The following is a 20818-nucleotide window of genomic DNA, read 5'->3' on the forward strand; positions in this document are numbered from 1 at the left end:
TTTTCTACTTTTATGACCAGCACCTGCGAATCTACATTAGCTTTTGCTAGTTTACATTAATAGCCCAGTGAGTCCCTATCAGCATCCTGCTGTTGTTTATTAATGTGCATTTTTTTATCATGAGCTGTACCCATTTTATAAATATTATTTTCTTCTAAGCATGTGTAATAAGCTTGCTATATTAGCACATTGCTGTTTAGCTGATTCAAATTTAGCCTGGTTTTAAAATGTTTCAAAGGAACAGATGTTAAAAAGAGTCTTATGTGGAAAGTTTCTAAACTAACTTACCTGTTAACAGCTGTCTGGACAGTATAACTTACCCCATAACGAATTTTAATGCTGTGGAACGGTTAATAACATTTACCTCCATTCAAGTGCGGTGCATCAGGCACATAGGCATGATAAACCTCCTCATTTGATCCATTTCTACAAAACTTCAAATGTAGGAGGTGAGTTCTTAATCTGCTGAATTAGAAATAATCCAGCCACAAGCAGAGCACCTGCACCTACGCTGATTTTAGTCAGATAGCAGAAGAAACAATAGATGTCTGCTTTTACTATGTAGATGAAGTCTGTGGGTTAGAGATTACATCGGTCCCAATCATGTGGCAAATGTTTATTTCATAATGCGTCTGAGGTCAGGAAGCAGCACTCTGGAGCAAATACAACTACCACATTTGGCACAATATGGTTTACAGAATGTTGATTAATTCCTTTTTCAAATGAATAATAAACAAACGAAGTTGGCACAAAACCAGAAATTCAAGTGCATCACCTGTGGCGCTGGTCTATGCCTGTCTGCTGAATAGTGTTCTCCACCGGTAAAGATTTCTGCTTTCTACCAAACACCAGACCTGGTTTCCTTCAGCAGCCGTTTAAATATTTGTGTCTAAGAATAAAACAAAAGAAACATCTGACCATCATTAAGGCGGAGTGAAATTATTTAAATGTCTATTTTGAAACATCCTTTTAGATATCAGCTCTAAACTTTTGGTAACTGCTTAAAATAAAAACTGTTTTATGTTAAAAGTATAATTAAACATCTAATAATAATGATCATGTTATTTTTAGCTTAAAGAAAAAACAAATTAGCATATTTTTAAAGATAAAGTATTTACAGTGAGTGGATGGCCTACTAAGCGCTTTCAATGAGGCTAAATAAGTGTCTTCCTAGCTTTTGTTTCTGAAACAAAAGTCTGGAAGTAAAAAGTGGAAAGTCTGTAATGTAAAAAACAGGCTAGAAACGATAAGCTAGCAAACCTGAAAGATCTGTGCAAATTACGGTTCATGGCTTTCACAACTAGGCAAACTTCGGACAGACGCTACGATTAGAGGATGATATTGCACATCAACGGTTGAGTTTACAGTAAAACATCTACTCTCACGTTCATGCATAGGTTTAAAAGCAGAAACAAATGAAATAAAAGTCAAACGTTATTGGTGTATGCTTGCCTAAACACTGGAACAGACTTGTAATAAACAACACGGCTTCAGTGTTTTTAGAGAACACATTCCCTCGGTAGGGAGGAGCTGAATGAAAACATCACAGAAAGAGGAGATGATGGTAACAGTTAGTCGTTTTCTCTTCTGTCTTAATGTAACATTAAATTCTTAAGATGACCTGTTTTATCAGTGCCTGTTAGTTAAGTCCACAGTGTGGCACCAGCACAGTGTCACTCCTGAAGTGGTGTATTCCCGCCGGCGCCGCCTCAGCCCAAAGCACTGGCCCACTGAACTCCAAACCCTACTGAGGCACAAACTTCTCCTGCTCAAAGATGAGGTCGACAGCTTCTGCCACGTCCTTCACGATGTGGCCCGGCTCCACCAGCGCGGGGTCAAACCTGAAGTCCCTGTGCCCGTGGAACACGGTCTCCTTGATGCAGCTGTTTGCGTCGGACGGCACCGCCGCGTTAGGATTGTACACCCCCGTGCAAACTAGTATAGACTTACAGGAAGTGGCAGAAGGCAGCGCAAGTTCGCTTTCCCACAGGCTGTCCAACTCCTCTTCCCTGGGCACGGTGGCACTGGACCCCGTGGCAGCCGCAACCTTGGCAACAGCTTTTGGGTTCTTTCTGGCAACTCGCTCCTCTAGGAATCGATTGTACATATTGGCTCCGTATATATCAGTCATCAGGTTGTCTCTGAGGATGAAAGGAGGGAAAATGTTTCACCTCTTTGCAGCTGATGAAGGGAAAGCCAAAAAGCAGCAGAAAAGAAGAAGTGAAAGAAACACACACGCTCTGAAACTAAAACATCAGATTTTTATGCTAACTCGTGCGTGGCCAACCCAATCAGCAGCTCATTTCCCACATCATCAGTTAGAAACAAAACCACATGGAAGTACCGTTTCCTCTGCAGCTCCGTACCTTTTCTTTAAATGAAATCTGTCTGCAGAGAGAACGTGACAGCTCACCCTATAGCATAAAGGGAGGTGATGGGAAGCTTCCACTGCCTCTGCTCAGCCTGGCTTCTGATCAGGAACTCTGCAAAATGATAAGTCAGTTCACTGGGTTTTCCCATGAGAGCCTCATACTTCAGGTCTCTGCCGGTGATCTTCTTGTAGATGTTCTCGAGGCACACGAGAAACGTCCCGTGGCCGAACCTGAAAATGACACCAAACTGCTGCGTTCACCACAAAGACCAACAGCTTCTGGGTCAGCACTGGTTTTATTTTTGCTTCCTCTCAGAATTACCGTGGCGAGTTGGCCTCGGCCATCCACATAAGGTCCATGTTACAGGCCAACAGGGGAAGGTGAGGCGTAGCGTGGGTGTGGTGAGGACTGCTGAGGTTGCCGTTGGTCAACAGGACGTCTATTATCAGCTGCAGGTGGGTCTCCCATCGAATCGGCTCCCCGAACAAAACCACAGCTGAAACGTAGACAAAGTTTAAAAGTTTGAGATTTCAAAGTTGAAAAAATGACACAATGATGAAAGTTGTTCTCTACCTTCGACTTCAGGAAGGGAAACAACAGAACTGGACTGAAACGAAAGAATGAAACCTCAGTATGTGCTTTGTCACACCACTGAATGAAGGCTAAAATGTCACCTACAGGCAGTTTGGGTCGTCTGTTGTGATCCACCATGTCTAGCAATGGAAAGGACTCCCTCACCATGTCGATACTGACTACGTTCTTAAAGCCCACGCTGAAAACGGAACATAAGGAGGAATTAGAACAATCATCATGTTTCAGGTTAAAAATATTATAATGACTATTCAGAGAGATTCTAGCAAAGCTAAAATTTTAATGTACTTGTGAGCAATTTCCAGGACCGGCCCCTGTCCCGACACCAAAACACACTTCTCATGAAACTTCTTAAACATCCTGAGAGGACTGTGTGACATGATGACTTGATCTTGAGTGATCTGAAAACAAAACAAGAAATGGAGGGGTTAACAGCAGAGAAGTCAGAGAGGATCAGCCCAAAAGATGGCAGCCTGTTTGATCTGGACACAACAGCCATGAGAGCTAAGGAAGCTGGTTATCACAACTCACCGGCACTCCCAGGATGTGAGAGAGCTGATCTGCTTTCGTCTGCCGGAGGCAGTTCCCTGCATTTGTGACAAAAACAAGCGGCACCACAAACTGTCCCTGAGAGTCGACCAGCTTCTGGAAGGCCCTTTGTGCTGCAGGGATTAGCATCCTTCCTCGGACGAGCACCCCATCGATGTCAAACAACAGCCCGAATCTTGGCTGGGGCTGCAGACAGAGAGACACTGCTCATCAGGAACACCATGTTCAACCAACAGAAAAAGCATGATGCCTTTAGAAAAATGGATGTTGACAGTCCACAATGAAAAATGAAATAACTCCTGCATATGTTTATTAGGTTTATTCGATCTGATCACAAATAATTCAGATTTATTAGATCACAGGATACATGTTTATTATATATGTGTAATGACACCCACACGTGTTAGCCATCAGTATCTTGAAATAGTTGCCAACATTAAATGAGCCTGGAAGAGAATCCAGTGTGTGTGTGTGTGTTTTTTACCGTGTCACGATTAATTTAAAAGCTAAAAAAACATGTTCTGGGTGTTTTGTTCTAATTTATTGATTATCTAAGAGTAGCACGACACTAAAGGCAGTTTTCTCCTGATGAAGGAACAGTCTGCTGCTGTCAATCATGCCCGCCCGCAGCTCACCAAGTTGGATGAAACGTTGCAGTAATATTAATAATAATAATAACTGTTTGGTCACAAACAACCAGAGGAAAAGGAAGGGACAGTGTGGCCTGGTAAGCAGCAACAGCTCCAGCCGTACCTTGTTAGACTGAGTTCCGCAAAACCCGCACCGAGAACCGACGACCCCAGCTTTTTGCCTCGCTGGACGGTTACTCAGGGTGTGCAGGGCCCGGAAAAGCGCCGAGAGTCTCCTCATCTCCTTTTTATCTTACGGGGTTTTAAAAATAGAAGAAAGAAAAGTATTTAAATATATATATATAATTTACAGTGAGCTTTAGTGACGCTGGAGCCGGCTCGCACCGGCCGAGCTCGCGCTGGCTTCTTTTTTTTTCCCCTGCTGCTGTTTTCCGTGGCTCCAATGTGATTGGACCAGAGGTGGTGACGACACATGAGGAGGAGGAGGGTCTCCATGCAGCCGCATCCCCGCTGCCATTTTAGACTCCTAGATGGGGTTTAGCAGGCAAATCCAGGGATCACAGCAGCTGAGCTGAACAAACATCTCTGATGTTTCTGATTTCAGCAGCTCTTTTAAACGTTAACACAATGGTGCATTTACTTCTTAAAGCTCCTCTTGAGTAATAGGAAACCAGTTGGTCGACCTGCTCCATCTTTACACCTCTGAGGTCACATCCACCATGCCATTTTTCTGACCTGTTTTTAAACACACAGACACTTCCAAGCTGGCTTATTTGCATAAATACTTTACTCACAGACATGACCAAGTGTCCTAGAAGGGCATGATGTAATGTCTAAAGGGTGAAAGACAAAGAACAATCACTTTAGTGTTATGCTGTTATTTAATATAGAAATGATGATCCACATCTCCTCTTCTCAGTCCGGTGGGCTGGAGCTATTGGGCATCCACTCAGAACCTGGTTTTGCATCCATCTGCTGTTTCCTTATGGGAAAACTTCACTAACTAGTATTCTATTGCAACTAAACTGGTATTGCCTGCATGAAACTGGTTTCAAATCTTGAGTGGCAATGTTTTTCACATAACTTTAGCTTAGCAATAAATCAATATATTTATTTCCCTTCTATAACAAATCAAAAAGGCCTAGTAATATGAGTAACAAGACTGGAAGACCAGAGTTCAAATCCCGGTCAGGTCATACCAAAAACCTTAACAATGGGACCAATGCCTCCCAGCTTGAGGCTGGTTTGGGGGTTAAACCACCAGATAGTTCCCGAGCACAGCCACTGCTGCAGCTCACCTCTCCCCATAGGGATGTGTCAAATGCAGAGATACAATTTCACCAGTGTGATGACTAATGGGAAAGCCCAAAATCATTTTGTTTTAACAGCATAAAAACAATAAATACAATTCCTTCTCAAAACAAGCCTTGATGCTAAACGTTACTCTAAAAACAGATGAAAGACTTCTCCCCGTGCTCCTCCAGCTTTATTGATAGTTTAAAATTACATTTCTATTTTTTAGGACTTCAGTTGCACTTTCCTTCCGACTTAAAAACTGAGTACAAGCAAATGGTATTTATACAGTAGTCTAAGTGATATTGTACAAAAATAACATTTTTTTGATTTCTGTGAAAACATTTAATTCCCAAATAACTCCTAATTCTGCTGACAACTGCTCTTGATGTTAAATTTTTGCCAAGGTAGAAAAAAATAAAATAAAAAAATAATCCAAAGCCATTTTAAAAGAACAAAGCCTACCTTGGACTACCAATGACTTTTTTTTAATTGTAAACAGATTTCTACAAAAGAGCATGTTTCTTTTATTAACTCCAAAGTTTTCATATCTTCATGTTATAGCGTTGTTTGTTACCGCCCACTTGTAGCTGCTTGTGGGGCTGAAAAGCATCATGTTATGAACTGTTTCCATGTCATACTCTCTTGGCCAACTCATATTCCACTAAAACAAACCAAAATAACCACACATGGATGTTTGGTTTCCATTTACTCTCTTCTTCCGTCTCACTTTAGTGAGACACATGTCCACTAGCTCAGAGGTCCTATAGATTCCCGTATGTTTCGTCCTTGCTCATCACCAGTGGCCTGGAAAGGGGGTTTTCGTTAACAAAGCATTACACATAACACCGCTACCAAACTAAAACATTTTTTGTACTGAATGCAGAAAGATATTTTCACCCCTTTCATTGTATTACATGACGAGAGGCTCACAGGCCTGGGACTAGCCTCTGTTAGCCAACCTTTGGCCAGTGAAGAGGATTCAGAGAAAATAATACAACCAACCATCAATCTGAAAAAAAAGGAGGGGCAACAGAGGGCGCTGATTATGCGGTTGCTTCGATGGTGCACTCTTTTGCCAGGTGGCCTGCTTTCCCACAATTGTAGCAGTTAGTCTCGCTGGCTTTACTGCAATGCACAGCAACGTGACCAATCTCACCACACCTGAAGGACATAGGAGCGTCTCAGTGACGGTTTCAAACGCAGATGGCCAAAGAAAAAAATACAAACACCCAGACAAAAGTCTCACCTGTAACATTTCACCTTATCGCAAAGCTTCTGGATGTGACCAAACCCGCCGCAGGAGTAGCACTTCTGCTCGTTGGCGTGATCGCAGTCACGGGCCATGTGGCCAGCTTTGCCACAAGTGTAGCAGAGCTGCTCCCTCTCCTTTCTCGGCTCCTTGCAGTCCCGGGAAATGTGACCACTCCTGTGACAGTTGTAGCATGCTAACGACGGGAGATAATCAGTTCTCTTATGCAAAGAACCCCACGTTGAAACCAAGTATCAGGTACGACAATACACACCATCCTCAGTCTGGTCGCAGTCCCTGGCCATGTGACCCTGGTCTCCGCACCGGTAACAAAACAAATCTGAAACAATAGAAAGTCAAGGTTAGTTTTATTCCTTGCAGTTGTCTAATGATTCATATAAATGTCTCAAACTGCAGCAGCACATTAAAAAAAAGCGTGCGTTACCCTTGCCCCGTCCTCGTCCCCTGCCACGTCCACGCGAACCACTGGCATTAGGACAGTGCTTGACCCAATGACCAGATCGGCCACATCCAAAGCATTCGCTGTTGCTGCTCGTCTCCATTACCTTAAGAAAAACAACTCACAAGTAAACAAAACTATATCCCACCCAACCAGCAGTCTACAACTGTATCAGCTTTGCTGCTGTACATTTCACCTGAATCAGGCTACAGCAGAGAGAGCTTAGAAGAAGAAAATATAATTTCTATAGCGCCTTTCAAGATAAAAATCACGAGGCACTTCACAAAAACAAAAAATGTAAAAATATAAAAAAGCATTTAGAAAATGTTTAAAAGCTTAGTCATATTTGGGGCCAAAATTATTTCAATAAATGTGATTTATTACTGAAAAATTACACCTGAATGCATTTGTCATAGCCCTCAACCAAAGCTAAACTAAAGTAAGATTTCTGTGCAAAAAATGTATTGTTTTGTGTCTTGAATGCTATTTTCCAAGGGGTCTGAATAGAAGAAAACCTGCTTTTGTCAGACTAAGTGACCAACCATGGGACTCTACTCTACAGCAAGTTAGGGAACAGTCCACACAGCACTTGTCTAACTACGGAGCTAACTTACAGGACTTCCTCAGCAGTGGTTTATGATCTCCATAGGACAAACTTCTGTTTGCTGAACAAATTAAGCCCAAAAGTCGAGTTATTGAGCCTTTATGATCCATGCATTAAAAGGACGCTAGCATAACGCAACATAACGTGGCAGCTAAATATAAACCTCTCTGAATAGCTACACCTCAGCGTTTAAAATGGTTAATGAAAGCTGGGACTCGACTTACAGACCGAGTAACGTGACACTTTCACACGAGGGCTGAATGGAGAATTCGGTGAAAAGAGTTGAATATTCCGTGTTAACTCTGAGCTACACGCTGCAGACTAGCAAAGGAGAGACCACGATGAGAACATGCAGCGGTGGGCTGACGGAAAGCGCGTCGCATCGTTTTATTTATTTATTGTCCGAAACTGCAACAAAGTCCAAGTCTGATTACAGATATCACAACGCGACTTGCAATAATACTCAAACTGCTTAGTTATTTAATGAAAACTGACCAGAATGTGACCTAGTTGTTTATGGACTCCTCAGACACACAAAAAAAAAAAGAAATGCCAAAGGTTGTAGTGCCGCTAACGTCGGCCTAGTCACGTTGATTTTTCTACGCCCTCGCGAGACACGGGTGCGTGTTAGCAGCTAGCTCAACACCTCACGAACAAGAAACACGCATCAGTCGACGATCAATCTCCGCTCTCCCGGGGACCGTGTCCATCAGACACTTATAACGACAAATATCCGCGATAGATGTGTGTTCGCTTGCGTTCGAGGTGAATTACGTTTAAAACAATATTTCCCGCCAGGGCGCGCACATCAAAGTGACAAGCTAACATTAGCAGGCCGGACAGAGCGCCCGATGCTGAGTTAGTGAGAGCAAACAAAATCAAACCAACGCGTATTCAGGTAATAAAGAGAACTAAACGTTTAGGCTTCAACTACGGGCGCTTTAAATACACGGTATCTGCACACTTATTGTATATAAAATATCTGTTATTACACAAATTTATTACCGTTTTGTTGCTTACCTTTGCGGCTACCTAGCTCCTAGCTATGTCACTGTTTACGCCTCCTTTGCGCTACATGCGGTGCCAGCAGGAGTTCCTGAATTGTCATTCACATTATCCAGTAAAAAGTTGCGTAGTCATTGGTCGCAGGTGTCGCAAGTAGCCAATAGGAAGCCGTGATGTCTGGACACCGCCTCTGTGAACTGACCAATCACGAATAAGAAACGGTCCTCCTTTCCCTTTCGGTCAGACCAGTTTCCCTTATTTCTGCCAAAGTTTTAAGTGGGAAAAATATTTATGACATACATTTATTACATTATCTAGTGACTGGGTCTGTAACTTCCTACTACTAAGAAACACGTTGCTATAATAATTATTAATGTAAGCATGTGGGTTGTAGCTTTTAGTGTTAAATAAAACTTTTCAATTCTATTACCCAATAAAATGAGTTAAGACGTGGTTGCATATTTAAATTAGTATGTTATTCTGTGATTAATTTAAATATCCTAATGTGATGTGTGCAGAAGATGTGCATTCCTAAACATATTTACATTACATCATTCAACAGGGTCTGCATCTGCGGCTCTGGGGCCTAAAGCGGCTCTTCAGCAACATCTGCAGTGACTGATTTTAGCCTAGATAAACAGTTAAGATATAGCTTTAGCTGTAGCTGTTTACATATCTAACTTTATGATAACAGACATCATTATTATATTCTACATAATAGAATGACAACACAGTTATACAAATACTACAACTTTGCACACATTTTCAGATTCATATGGCACCCCGAACAATATTTTCTGCGATAACTATAGCTAGAAATAAAGTCTTGGCATTGATTAAATATACAACCTGAAATAAGTGAGTCATTTTTATTTTAGTTAAATAATCAACGAGCTGATCAAACTCTTATAACGGTAAATGGCCTGTGTTAGTATAGAGCACCTTCTAGGGTTCTGCACCCCCCAAGACGCTTAACAGCCACCCACCCATTGCACACCATCTTCTCCCTGATTACTCATTAGAATGCAAGCATGTACTTTATTTTTTCTAAGTGGGATACATTTTAATTTTCCATAATTATAAAAGCTTGCATTTAATTATGTACAAAAAGATTTGGTAATGCATTTGCAGTAAGGAATCAAGGAAACATTGTTTTCTGTTATTTTATTACAATCACAAATAATTAAGAAACATTTTAACATCCAGATTTTGAATAAATGATTTCAAAAGTACAAAAAAAATACCAGGAAATAGTATTAATCCCGTTTTTAAGGCTTTATAGTTATGATATAGGAAGAGGACTCATGAAGACAGTTGTTGAGAGCTGGAAGCATCTCTGCTAAGCAGACTGAGTGCTCAGATCAATAGGTGGAAGAGACGCTTTCATCACTCTTAAGGTGGCATTGGCTGGAAGGCTTCGGGAGTGAGTTTTCTGTTTTCTGAGGTCTTAATTTAACAGATTGCTGTGTTTCAAGAAAAGCAGTAAAACATATCCTCCTAATTCTGAATTGTTTTTACGTGTTACATGTCTTTTGCTGAATAAACACAGGGGTAACGTTGCATGTGCAGTGGCATACCTTAAAATGCTCCTCAATGACAAAGCCCTGCCCTCATCCTCTCAGCAACAGTATTTGGTGTTTCTGTAGTTGTCAGACTGAGGACTAGTTAGGAGATTCCATTGTTCTAGTATTGAAATACTGGGTTTTGCTAAATTTGATATGTTGGCTGAACAATGTGCTGGTTAGCTGGAGCAAGGCAAGGGTTGTGTTTTGATCTCTCTCCAAAATGGTCTGAATCATCTTTATGCTTAGCCCATCGGGATGCATAAAGGAGTTTGCTTCAGTTCCAGATGGTGTCAAGTCCAGCCTGCTGACAGGACCTTCGAGCCATCAGTGATTTGGGTACCTCAGGGGACCCAGAGCAGGATGGTGAACACATGGTGAGTGACTTCACAGTGATATTATTTCAGGATCACATTTGGTTGGGTACATTTGCTTTAATTTGTTGGAAATGGTTTAATGTAAAAAATAATAATAATAATTTTAAGATCAAGGGAAAGGAGAAGTCAGGGTGTTTCCGTCTACTGGACTTTAGGGGAATTTTTAAACCAGTGTAGCAGGCACATCCTTCATCTAAACTTAAATAATCTTTGACAAAATGTGACCAAATACAAGAAGCCACGATGCTGCCGAGTCCACGGGTCGCCAGCAGGTGGCGCGCATGGACATAACACGAACAGCTCCTCCAACCAAAAGCAGTAGTTACTCATTTATTTGCTCCTTGAAAAACTACAAAGTTAAATAACCTAACTTAAAAAATAAATGAATAAACATACATACTTTTATGTTAAATGGCATTTGCAAAAATGTCACCTTCGTTTGTGCGCATATAGACCGATATAGACACGCATATTATAAAACACCATCTCGGTTATCTACAACAGGACTTTGAAGTGTGCAAAAAGCTAAATGGTTGCAAAATTATGCAGAGAAGAATAAAACCTGAAGCTGTCCCGAATGGGAGGGCTTAAAGGGCCTGGTTGCGCAGATATGATGCTTGCAGGTCTTGTTATGACTGCAAGGTCCTGTTTCACTCTCTGGCGTCAGACGGACGCACAACAAGTCGAGCCGCGTCACCTTCTCCAACAACGTGAAGATCGATTCAAACGGCGTCGCTTTAGCGGGGAACCCATCGGACTTGTACTTTCAGTGTTTTTTCTGCATCAGGGAGAAAATCCACCGTCGTGTCACTTTGAAGGACCGACGGATTTCTCGCTTTTGTCACGTCCGGAAGACAAAACCTTGTTTTCCGTTGCTTTGGATGAATTTTTTCCAAGAGCCACCTGTGACCTTTATGTTTTACAGTAACTGAACTGACTTTCTGCGTTTACAGGAGCGTTTGGGACTAGTCGAGGACTCGCTTTTGGTCTTTTTTCCCACTTTTCTTTGAATGCGTTGCAGATATGATGATGTCACCGACGCCACTTTTTCCTAAAGTTATGGCGGAGCACAACTTTTTGAACTTCTCTTGGTAAGCATGTACGATCTACCGGTCCTAGCACTTCACTACTATTGATACACGCTTGAAAGCCGAACTTTTAGTGTTAAAACCGGTTCTTTTTCAGACACATTAACACAAAATACAGGTTAAACCATTAAAAACCGAGCAGAAGTTCAGTTCGCTGTTTCAGGGAGGGCCTGCTGGCTGCTTCGCTGTTTTTGGTGAAACTGTCGAGCTTTATTTAAAAACACACTCGCTGCTACCCTCAACGTATCATTTTAAAGCACGAGAAAACCCACACGAGTATCCCAAATAGCTGTTTGTCCCTTGTTTGGTTTGAATGCTACACACTAGCAGCATTCATGCTAACCTGCTACATGTCAAAATCACATATGTGGACGTTTGATGAAGCAGCCATGTCGTTGTTGTAAACTGAACTCATGCTTGGGATGAATCAAGCGTTTGCAACAAATCTCCAGCGTTTAGCCTGTCTGCAGCAGATGTGCATTAACACAAGTACAGCAGACATGATAACAACACGAGTGTCTTCAGGGTCAGCAGCCTCCTGTATAAACCTGCAGGGTGGTGGTAAACACGTGAATGTCAAGAATAAACAAAAACCTTTTGGTTGTTTACATTAAGCTCAGTAGTTTGTGATGGAAACAATCCAGGTGAGTGGGTTTATTTGATGGCCTGGCCTTTTGTTTTCAGGAAACACATTTTGCATGAAATAGTCAGTTTAGCTCAGCTCATTGTTTTCTTCTTCTGGTTTATTAGCATATATAGGCCACACGCGACTCTTTTTGCGTGTTATAAACTTCCAGCCGAGACAAAAAGACCCGCAGAAACACACAACTCTGCAGTTTGGATTAGCTCAGTGTTTCTGGCTTTTCTCAGTAATTAATATGTTTTTATGCCACAATCCCCACATGCGATCTCTATTTAAAGGTTGCTGGAGGTGAGATTAAGTTTTGAGATTAAACCTTACAGCGCTCTAACCCAAATCTCATGTTTTGCCACTTTTCCCCCCCTGGTGTTTTAATCAACCGTGTCCAGGCCAGCAGATGCTGTTTCTCATTGTCAGCATAAACATTGTGTCTGTATGCCCCAAAACATGCATTTCTGCAGCTTTTGTGTTCTAGTTAAGAGAGCCAGTAAATGAGGAATGCACCCACAGAGATGGATGAGATCCAATGTGTTCCTTTGTGATCTGCATAGATTGTTGTGAGTATTTAGTTTTACTGATGGAGCACCTTCAAGGAGCGTGGAGAACCCTGAGTAACGGCTTTGGAATGAAGGACTCTGCGTTTGAGGGTCCCTGCCTTTCCCCGACTATGGTCCAGGGCTTTCCCCACCAGCGACGCTCCTCAGATGACAGCAAGGTGCCAGACTCGAAGGCTAGTAGCACAATCCGTGTCTACCTCCCAAACCAGCAACGCACGGTGGTGAGTTAGTTCTGCATTAGGAAACGCGTTTAGAGTTTCCACATTTAACACGGCGACCTCTGAATTCAGATCATAATTATTTGTAATTTCCCGTGTGTCAGGTAAACGTGCGACCAGGTTTGACTTTGTACACGTGTCTGATTAAAGCCCTGAAGGTGCGAGGGCTGCAGCCTCAGTGCTGCGCCGTCTTCAAGCTGCACCCAGGTCAGAGAAGGTGAGTTCAGGGTTTTTGGACAATTGTAACCAGAAGTAAGAAGATCACATGCTTATGTTTCTCCCCCTTTATTTCTACGGTTTGTTTTCCAACCAGTAGAAAATCTCGGATGGACTGGAACACTGACTCCACCTCTCTAATTGGGGAAGAGCTGCTGGTCGAGGTTTTAGATCACGTTCCGCTGACGACCCATAATTTTGTAAGCACCCAAGTCCTCTGCAGCGCCCTCACCTCCGCGTCCAGCGGCTAAATCAACACGTTCAAAATGCTTTCTGTCATTTCCAGGCTCGGAAGACCTATCTTAAGCTAGCCTTCTGCGATATTTGCCAGAAGTTTCTTTTAAATGGTTTCCGCTGTCAAACATGTGGCTACAAATTCCACGAACACTGTAGCACCAAAGTGCCCACGATGTGTGTGGACTGGAGCAACATCAGACAGCTCCTGTAAGTATCTGAGAGGGGTCTCTTATTATAAAAACAACTTTTGATTAAATGGGGGAAAATGGTGACATGGTGAAGCACAACATTTTTAACAAACAAATTACAAAAAAATACACCAATTAAAATAAGCAAGTCAGCACACGCACAGTTCGTTTATCTCCCTCGGGCTTTATAATTTGATTTATATTAGAAATGAGCTCACCCAAACTTTCTGCAAAGATGAACAGTAGAAGGAAGCTCTGCTGATATCCCAGTTTGCATAGGGGTGTGCTCATTTGCATCCTGGCACTGCCAAAAAGGCCGTTTTGTTTCATTTTGCATGCAGGCTGTAGATGAACAGTAATTCTGTAAAGATTAGTGTCATTTGCACACTGCTCTGTTGTAAACACACCCTCCTCAGGACTTTAGTCTCTTGTTTCTGTCGGCAGGTTGTGTCCGGTCCCCGGGGAGAGCGGCACCCCGTCACTGCCGCCGCTCACCTCTCGACGGATGAGAGAGTCTCTGTCACGGTTTCCAAGGTGACGTTGCTTCTCTCTACTTATTCATCACAAACCCTCTGCAGAAGGATAAAACAAGGTTTTATTATGCAGGTGAAACTGGAACAATACTTCAGAATATGGTCCATTTATTTATGTAATCCAGATTAGACTGAGAGGCCATCTAAAGGCTCAGGAAAACCTTTGCAGGTGTTTCAAGTTGAATTACTGACATAAATGAACTTTTGCACTGTTATAAGTTTAATTACCTCCAGATTAACATCAAGCTGTTGTAGACTAGATTACAGATTAGATGTTATTCGGCTCACATGTGGTCAAGTTTGGACTTTTTTAGGATCATATTTTAATTGTGTTGTATGTGTTTAAAAGGCTGTCTTTGCTTCAGGGAAGCTTATCAGTGGAAGGAATGATGTAACGCCGGGTGTGAAAAACAGCCTGTTGTTTTGATGGCTGATAAAGTGGTTTAAAAAAAACACCCAGGGTTGCTAAATTGGCTGTCGCTGCAAGTTGTTCCTTGCAGAAAAATGCGAAATGCTCGACAGGAATATTAATTCCTGTTGTCTAAAGCGGGACTGCTCATGAAGAACACCAAGGCGAGGTTCTGCTCAAAAACACAAACAGCCGGTTCCTCTGCGCCGCTTCTGGACGATTTCTCTGCAGATCCGAGAGCGGCTTTGCGCTGCTGTAGGATTAGCATATCTGGCTGGAAGGTTTTGTGCTCTTTAACCGATCTGGACACAAAGCCGCTCAGCCACACACGGCTAAAGAGGAAGACCAGTAACAAATACGAGCCCACTAGCTACTTCCCTTAAACAATGTAGTTTCACTCTTTGCTGTTTACCACACAGCTAAGGCATGTAATGGCTTCTGGTGCTGAATGTGTGGCAGTAGTCCAACGTAAACAAGGGTGCTTGACTGAGGAGAGTTAATGAGGCCACCTCACCCACACCCACACCCTCACCCGAAGATGTGGCCGACAGAAGCATCCACTGCTGGTTTGGTCGTTTTTAGCTAAAGGCTCGATTGTCATCCTGTCACAGCTCAGCCCACCGAAATTCCACCCCCCACGCCTTCAACTACGCCACATCGTACCAACCCACAGGCGGCGGTCTCTCCCAACGGCAGCGCTCCACCTCCACGCCCAACGTCCACATGGTCAGCACCGCCCTGCCCGTGGACAGCACCACCATCGAGGTAACAAGTTCTGGCTGCAGCTCCTAAAATCCCTCATGTCCTAAAATGTCGTCCTCCTCCTCTCATCTGAGGCCTTCCTGCTGTCCACTCCTGCTTCAGACCTTTATTATTATTATTATTATTATTATTATTACTACACCTGAGCACAATCTCTCTTCCTCTGACCACATTTTATTTCAGCATGTTTTAAATGCTCTTGCACATTTCCCACACTTCCGCTTGTTCACTTCCACTTTAGGCGTTATCTCCATCCTTAGTCTTGCACAACCACCTCACAAGTGGTTTCATAATCCACCTTTTTTCTGCTCAGGTAGGAATCCACATGTTCTTCCTCTCTTTCCTTGACTCTGTCCCCTTTTGTCCCTCCTGTCTCCCTGTGGGTCTGTTGTTTTGTACCCTACTGGAGAGCAGCTAGACTGCTTGAATACCTCTCCCGTCTTCTGGTGCCACAGATTCTGGCTGAAGAGGAAAGTAGGTATTGTGCACTTCTCCCAGGCTTTTGTGGAGACCTCACCTGTGAGTCCAGGACAGGTTAGAAAGCAGAGACTCTGTGTGAAGCGCATGTCTGCATTCTCATCTTTAGTCAATGCAGCCGTCAAATCATCAGTGGTAGCACGTCACATTTGTGCTAATTTGATCATTTATTCTAATATAATGTTTTTTTTCCTATAGCATGTGATGCGTGATCATGACTCTGGTAAGTACCCGTTCAGCCGTCTTCCTGGTTTCTAATCATGCACATGTAATAGTCATTTAGAAGGAAGTGATGTCCAATCAGACTCGGTGAGACACCCGTAGCTGTCCACAGTGCTTTAGCATTGGTGATCATGTTGGCGTAAGAGAAGGGATGTTAAAACCAAAACAAAGCTTTGAGAAATAAATCTGTTGATTTGGAAGTAGGCTGGTGGGTTTGTTGGGTGTTTGCCGAGACTCGACGCCCCCAAACTTCCGAATTTACTAATAGAAAGACTCCAGGTCATCAGGTGTTCTGCGTTACCCCAACCGTTAGCTGCAGAACGACCCACGGGGTCGTAACAGTGCTAATAATCACTGAGCTGTGACTTAAGTCAAAATGATGAGTGACAGAAGTAGTGGAAGGAAGTTTGATGCAGTATGAAAATTACAAAATAAAGAATAAATAACTTATTTGTTTTCACAGCGGGAAATTCCCCCAACCAGAGCCCCACAGGCTGGTCCCAGTCCAAAGCTCCCCCGCCTCACCAGCGTGAAAAAATCACCTCCTTCAGCAATCAGGAGAAAAACAAAATTGTGAGTCAAAATTTCTGACGTGTGTGTTAGCCGAAGCTTCTGTGTTCAGACCTTTTTGCTTTCTCTTCTCGCAGAGGCCCCGGGATAAGAGAGACTCCAGTTATTACTGGGAGATCGAGGCCAGCGAGGTGTGTCTGCAGTCCCGCATCGGTTCGGGCTCTTTTGGAACAGTGTTCAAAGGAAAATGGCACGGTAGGAATGCAGTTAGCATGAGTCAGAACCTCTCACACGGTGGCTTAGATGTTGACAGATGTGTTCAGGAGTTCTTCGACTCATTAAACGCGTGAAAAACTACAGCTTCATGCATCATTTCTTGTCAAACTAGCCCTGTAGGGCCAAAATAACCCAAAGTTGTGCATTTTTGTTGCAGGTGACGTAGCAGTGAAGATTTTAAAGGTCACCAACCCCACACCGGAGCAGTTCCAGGCGTTCAGAAACGAAGTGGCAGTCCTAAGGTTACAGCTAGTTCCACACCAGCTAACTGTTAAAATCTTAGTTTAGCTACAAAATAATGATTTCCTCTTCCCCTCCACCCCTGGTTGCAGGAAAACGCGACATGTGAACATCCTTTTGTTTATGGGCTACATGACGAAGGACAACCTGGCCATCGTGACCCAGTGGTGCGAGGGCAGCAGCTTGTACAAACACATTCACGTCCTGGAGACCAACTTCAAGATGATCCAGCTCATCGATATTGCCAGGCAGACGGCTCAGGGCATGGAGTAAGCTTAAAAAACAACGGCAAGTTACAGATAAATCAGATGATGATAGCTTTGTCCCTCTTTTCCAGCTATTTACATGCTAAGAGCATCATTCATCGTGACATGAAGTCCAACAGTATCCTTTCTCTGAACGTCTCACAGTGAGTGAATGAAAACGTCCCACTGTGTGTTTGGTTATGATTCCCTGACCTCAGCGCAGACATCTTCCTGCATGAGGGGCTGACGGTGAAAATCGGGGATTTTGGTCTCGCCACGGTGAAGGCTAGGTGGAGCGGCTCCCAGCAGGTGGAGCAGCCTTCTGGATCCATTCTTTGGATGGTGAGACACCTGCTACTCGAACCCTGCTGGGACCGTGACGGTGAACGAGGAAGACTCTCCGTGATGATTCTGTTGCTATTGTCATTGCCAGGCACCCGAGGTTATCCGGATGCAGGATAATAATCCCTACAGCTTCCAGTCTGATGTGTATTCCTATGGAATTGTTCTCTTTGAGCTGATGACGGGAGAGCTCCCGTACTCGCAGACGGCGAACAGAGATCAGGTAAACACCTTAGTCCCTGTGTAAGCCCACAGTCGGACGTGTGTCAGAGCTCAGGCCCACCGTGGAGCTCAGGAGGGGTGAAGGGGGTTGTGGAGCTGGCCTAAGGCCTGCCATGCAGCCCAGGCGGACTCTGTGGAGCCGCTGGCCTAATTTTAGTCCTCGTAACACAACCCTGTGGGAGGGAAGAGCATTAAAGCACGCGTGTAGATGTGTTGGTCCTCTCAGGCCACGAGGTCCAGCCTGACTTATGGAGATGAGACGAAAGCTCTGGACCACTTTCCAGGTACTTTGTTCTGCTGAGCTGCCTCTGGTGTGCTAGGTGTCTGACACCGTAGACGCACGCACTGTAACTAAAGAATGACTGCTGATTCACCATCGATCAGCTGTCCTCCCACCCTTGCACTGACCTCTGCTGGATTTTTAAACGGGATCGTTTTCCTCCTGGCTCCATATTTATGTCTCCTGTTTTCTGTTCAGATCATTTTCATGGTGGGAAGAGGCTATTTGTCCCCAGACCTCAGTAAGCTCTACAAGAACTGTCCCAAAGCCATGAAAAGGTTGGTGGCCGACTGCATCAAGAAGCTCAAGGATGAAAGGCCGCTCTTTCCTCAGGTGAGCCTCTGGTTCCAGCTGTTGGCAGGATTACAGATGTTCCTGTTGAGTTCATTCATTCATTTACTCCCATAGATCCTGTCCTCCATCGAGCTCCTCCAGCACGCTCTCCCCAAGATAAACCGCAGCGCCTCAGAGCCGTCCCTGCACAGAGCCTCACAGGCCGAGGACATCAACACGTGCACGCTGACCTCCACCAGACTGCCTGTTTTAAGCCTGTTTTAAGCTCTTGGAGAATATCGGCACCTCCTCCTCCTCCTCCTCTCCTCACACGACGGCTCTTCCTGTTCACAAATACACAATCTTAGATGCCCTACAGACATTTGTCATTTCAGACATGCTAAATAATAAATGTGTGAGTTAAAGAGAAGAGAAATCCTTAGAGGGTCAGGATATGGTACATCCCCCTATTAGGAGGCAGAACGAGGCTTCGTGTTGGTGAATTATTTGTAAATAAATAAATACACCCGTGCTACCTAAGATGACGGATGGACGCTGAAGGAGGCTCAGGAGGCACACGCCATCCTTTTGATCAAACCTCCCTGGTTTACGACGAAGAGGACTCTTATTTTTTTTAAGCTTACCTGCCTTAAGAGGAAACAACCTCAACTGTATTTCTGCACAATCTCACCTCCTCTGGTTATCACAAAGCCGTTGGAAGTTGTCCATCTTATTGCACAGTAGCAGATTACGTCTTAAATCGTAACGGACTAGACTTGGGATTTTTGTTTGTGTAACTTTACTTTTGGGTTTTGGATCCGGTCTGTCAGCGAGCGTCTCACTAGACCGAACCCTCCGCGTCGCGAGCTGGACGCTCGGCAGGTGTCTTAAATATTTAAAGTGACTTGGGAACTAATTTGTTTTGTTATGTCACACTGATGAGGTTGAATGTTTTATTTGCTATTTTAATAAAGTTAAGTGAAAAAGCCAAGAACAGATTCTTCTTGAAAACAGATGTGTGTGTGTGTGTTCATTACATGAGCCTTCATTACATGATATTTGTGGGTGAAAACTGATTGTAATCTATTCTTGTGAGCTGAAGTCCCACTCGTGTGCACAGTCTTTTATCAGGATGTAGTGTTTGTTGTGGCGCCATGGCAACAAGGTGCAGCCTCGCAGGAGATCCAGCCTACTCAGGGCTTCCACCACTGGCTGATCCCTCACCGACGGGCTGAGTGCAACAGCAGGACAGGGACTTGGCCAGGGGCAGAGGACAGTTGTACTTTGTTGATACTAAAACATTCAGCAGACTGAGGCTGTGGGACATCACAGCTCAACGTTCAGGTTTACAGTAAATACACAAATGTTTGTGTTTAGCTAAATATGGCAATGACTTAAAAAATCTTTCACAGACAAGAATTTGGCCAGATGCTTTAAAAAAAGGGCTTAATTCTTGTGAATCTTTCACACAGACGGAGAGTTCATGTTGCATCAAAAGTGTTTCTTTCTGAAACTGCCCTGCTAAAGGTTTATCTGTTCTATATCTACATCCTGACTGACTCGATGCCCTACTTCGTTGTCATGCAACGTCTTCATCTTTTTTGTTCTGATTTGAGTTTTTGCAAAAGGAAAAGTTTTCAAAACAAAATTGGTTTAGCTTAAAATAAACGTTCAGGTTGCTTACAGGTTAAAATAAGTACAAAACCTGGATTATTAGAAATTAATAATGAACATTTTTTGAACACAGATTCCGTGAGTGGAAAGCAAATTACTGACGCTTCACTGAATCACCTGTTGGTCGCTTTTCGTTACCCCCAAATACTACACGACACAAAACCCAGCCTAACCTGTCACATGAGAGGAACATCGACATCAAAAGGGCCAAAAACTGCACACCCAGCTTTAAATGATACCACAGGTGAGTAGGAAACTGGCTCTGTAGCTAATTACTGCTGCAAATAACCTTAATATAAAGTAGTAGAATAATAATATAAAACAGTATTTTGTTGGACCGCCTTTAGCTTTGATGACATCATGCATTCGCTGTGGCGTTGTTTCAATAAGCTTCTGGAATGTCACCAGATTCGTTTTTATCCAGTGTTGCATTGATGATGGTAGAGTCTGACTGCTGCACAGAGCCTTCTCCAGCACATCCCAAAGATTCTCAATGGGTTAAGGTCTGGACTCTGGTGGCCAATCCATGTGTGAAGATGATGTCTCGTGCTCCC

At 43.4% G+C, this 20818-nt stretch overlaps 3 protein-coding genes across 9 annotated transcripts; 1 reads left to right on the top strand and 2 right to left on the bottom strand.

Annotated features, from left to right (window-relative positions):
* Nucleotides 1–1515: 1515 nt before the first annotated feature.
* Nucleotides 1516–4526, bottom strand: LOC107391094 (haloacid dehalogenase-like hydrolase domain-containing 5). The gene is made up of 8 exons (XM_015968156.3): nucleotides 4266–4526; nucleotides 3495–3698; nucleotides 3252–3364; nucleotides 3051–3144; nucleotides 2946–2979; nucleotides 2694–2868; nucleotides 2414–2602; nucleotides 1516–2141 (listed from the first exon to the last, which is right to left on the bottom strand). Exons 1-8 carry the CDS (start codon nucleotides 4380–4382, stop codon nucleotides 1745–1747), a joined length of 1323 nt encoding a protein of 440 aa, XP_015823642.3. The 5' UTR covers nucleotides 4383–4526; the 3' UTR covers nucleotides 1516–1744.
* Nucleotides 4527–5566: 1040 nt separating this feature from the next.
* On the bottom strand, nucleotides 5567–8849 carry cnbpa (CCHC-type zinc finger, nucleic acid binding protein a). Of its 4 annotated transcripts, none has more exons than XM_015968157.3 (5): nucleotides 8732–8849; nucleotides 7093–7213; nucleotides 6922–6987; nucleotides 6645–6843; nucleotides 5567–6559 (listed from the first exon to the last, which is right to left on the bottom strand). In XM_015968157.3, the coding sequence occupies exons 2-5, from the start codon at nucleotides 7208–7210 to the stop codon at nucleotides 6442–6444; spliced, it is 501 nt and encodes a 166-aa protein (XP_015823643.1). In that variant the 5' UTR covers nucleotides 7211–7213; nucleotides 8732–8849; the 3' UTR covers nucleotides 5567–6441. The 4 variants fall into 4 exon arrangements, with proteins under 4 accessions (XP_015823643.1, XP_015823644.1, XP_015823648.1 ...); XM_015968158.3 differs by lacking the exon at nucleotides 8732–8849 and adding an exon at nucleotides 8207–8345; XM_015968162.3 differs by lacking the exon at nucleotides 8732–8849 and adding an exon at nucleotides 7940–8159.
* Nucleotides 8850–11540: 2691 nt separating this feature from the next.
* On the top strand, nucleotides 11541–19099 carry raf1a (Raf-1 proto-oncogene, serine/threonine kinase a). Of its 4 annotated transcripts, XM_070545053.1 has the most exons (18): nucleotides 11541–11746; nucleotides 12935–13161; nucleotides 13263–13375; nucleotides 13472–13574; nucleotides 13661–13818; nucleotides 14244–14333; nucleotides 15353–15506; nucleotides 15918–16037; nucleotides 16179–16203; nucleotides 16666–16775; nucleotides 16850–16967; nucleotides 17146–17230; nucleotides 17321–17497; nucleotides 17566–17612; nucleotides 17697–17815; nucleotides 17907–18038; nucleotides 18516–18650; nucleotides 18726–19099. In XM_070545053.1, the coding sequence occupies exons 2-18, from the start codon at nucleotides 12961–12963 to the stop codon at nucleotides 18873–18875; spliced, it is 2037 nt and encodes a 678-aa protein (XP_070401154.1). In that variant the 5' UTR covers nucleotides 11541–11746; nucleotides 12935–12960; the 3' UTR covers nucleotides 18876–19099. The 4 variants fall into 4 exon arrangements, with proteins under 4 accessions (XP_070401154.1, XP_070401152.1, XP_070401153.1 ...); XM_070545051.1 differs by lacking the exon at nucleotides 11541–11746 and having other exon boundaries at nucleotides 12679–13161; XM_070545052.1 differs by lacking the exon at nucleotides 11541–11746 and having other exon boundaries at nucleotides 12679–13161; nucleotides 13475–13574.
* Nucleotides 19100–20818: the final 1719 nt, after the last annotated feature.

This window comes from Nothobranchius furzeri, chromosome 15, assembly GCF_043380555.1.
Source record: "Nothobranchius furzeri strain GRZ-AD chromosome 15, NfurGRZ-RIMD1, whole genome shotgun sequence".
Lineage (NCBI taxonomy): Eukaryota > Metazoa > Chordata > Actinopteri > Cyprinodontiformes > Nothobranchiidae > Nothobranchius > Nothobranchius furzeri.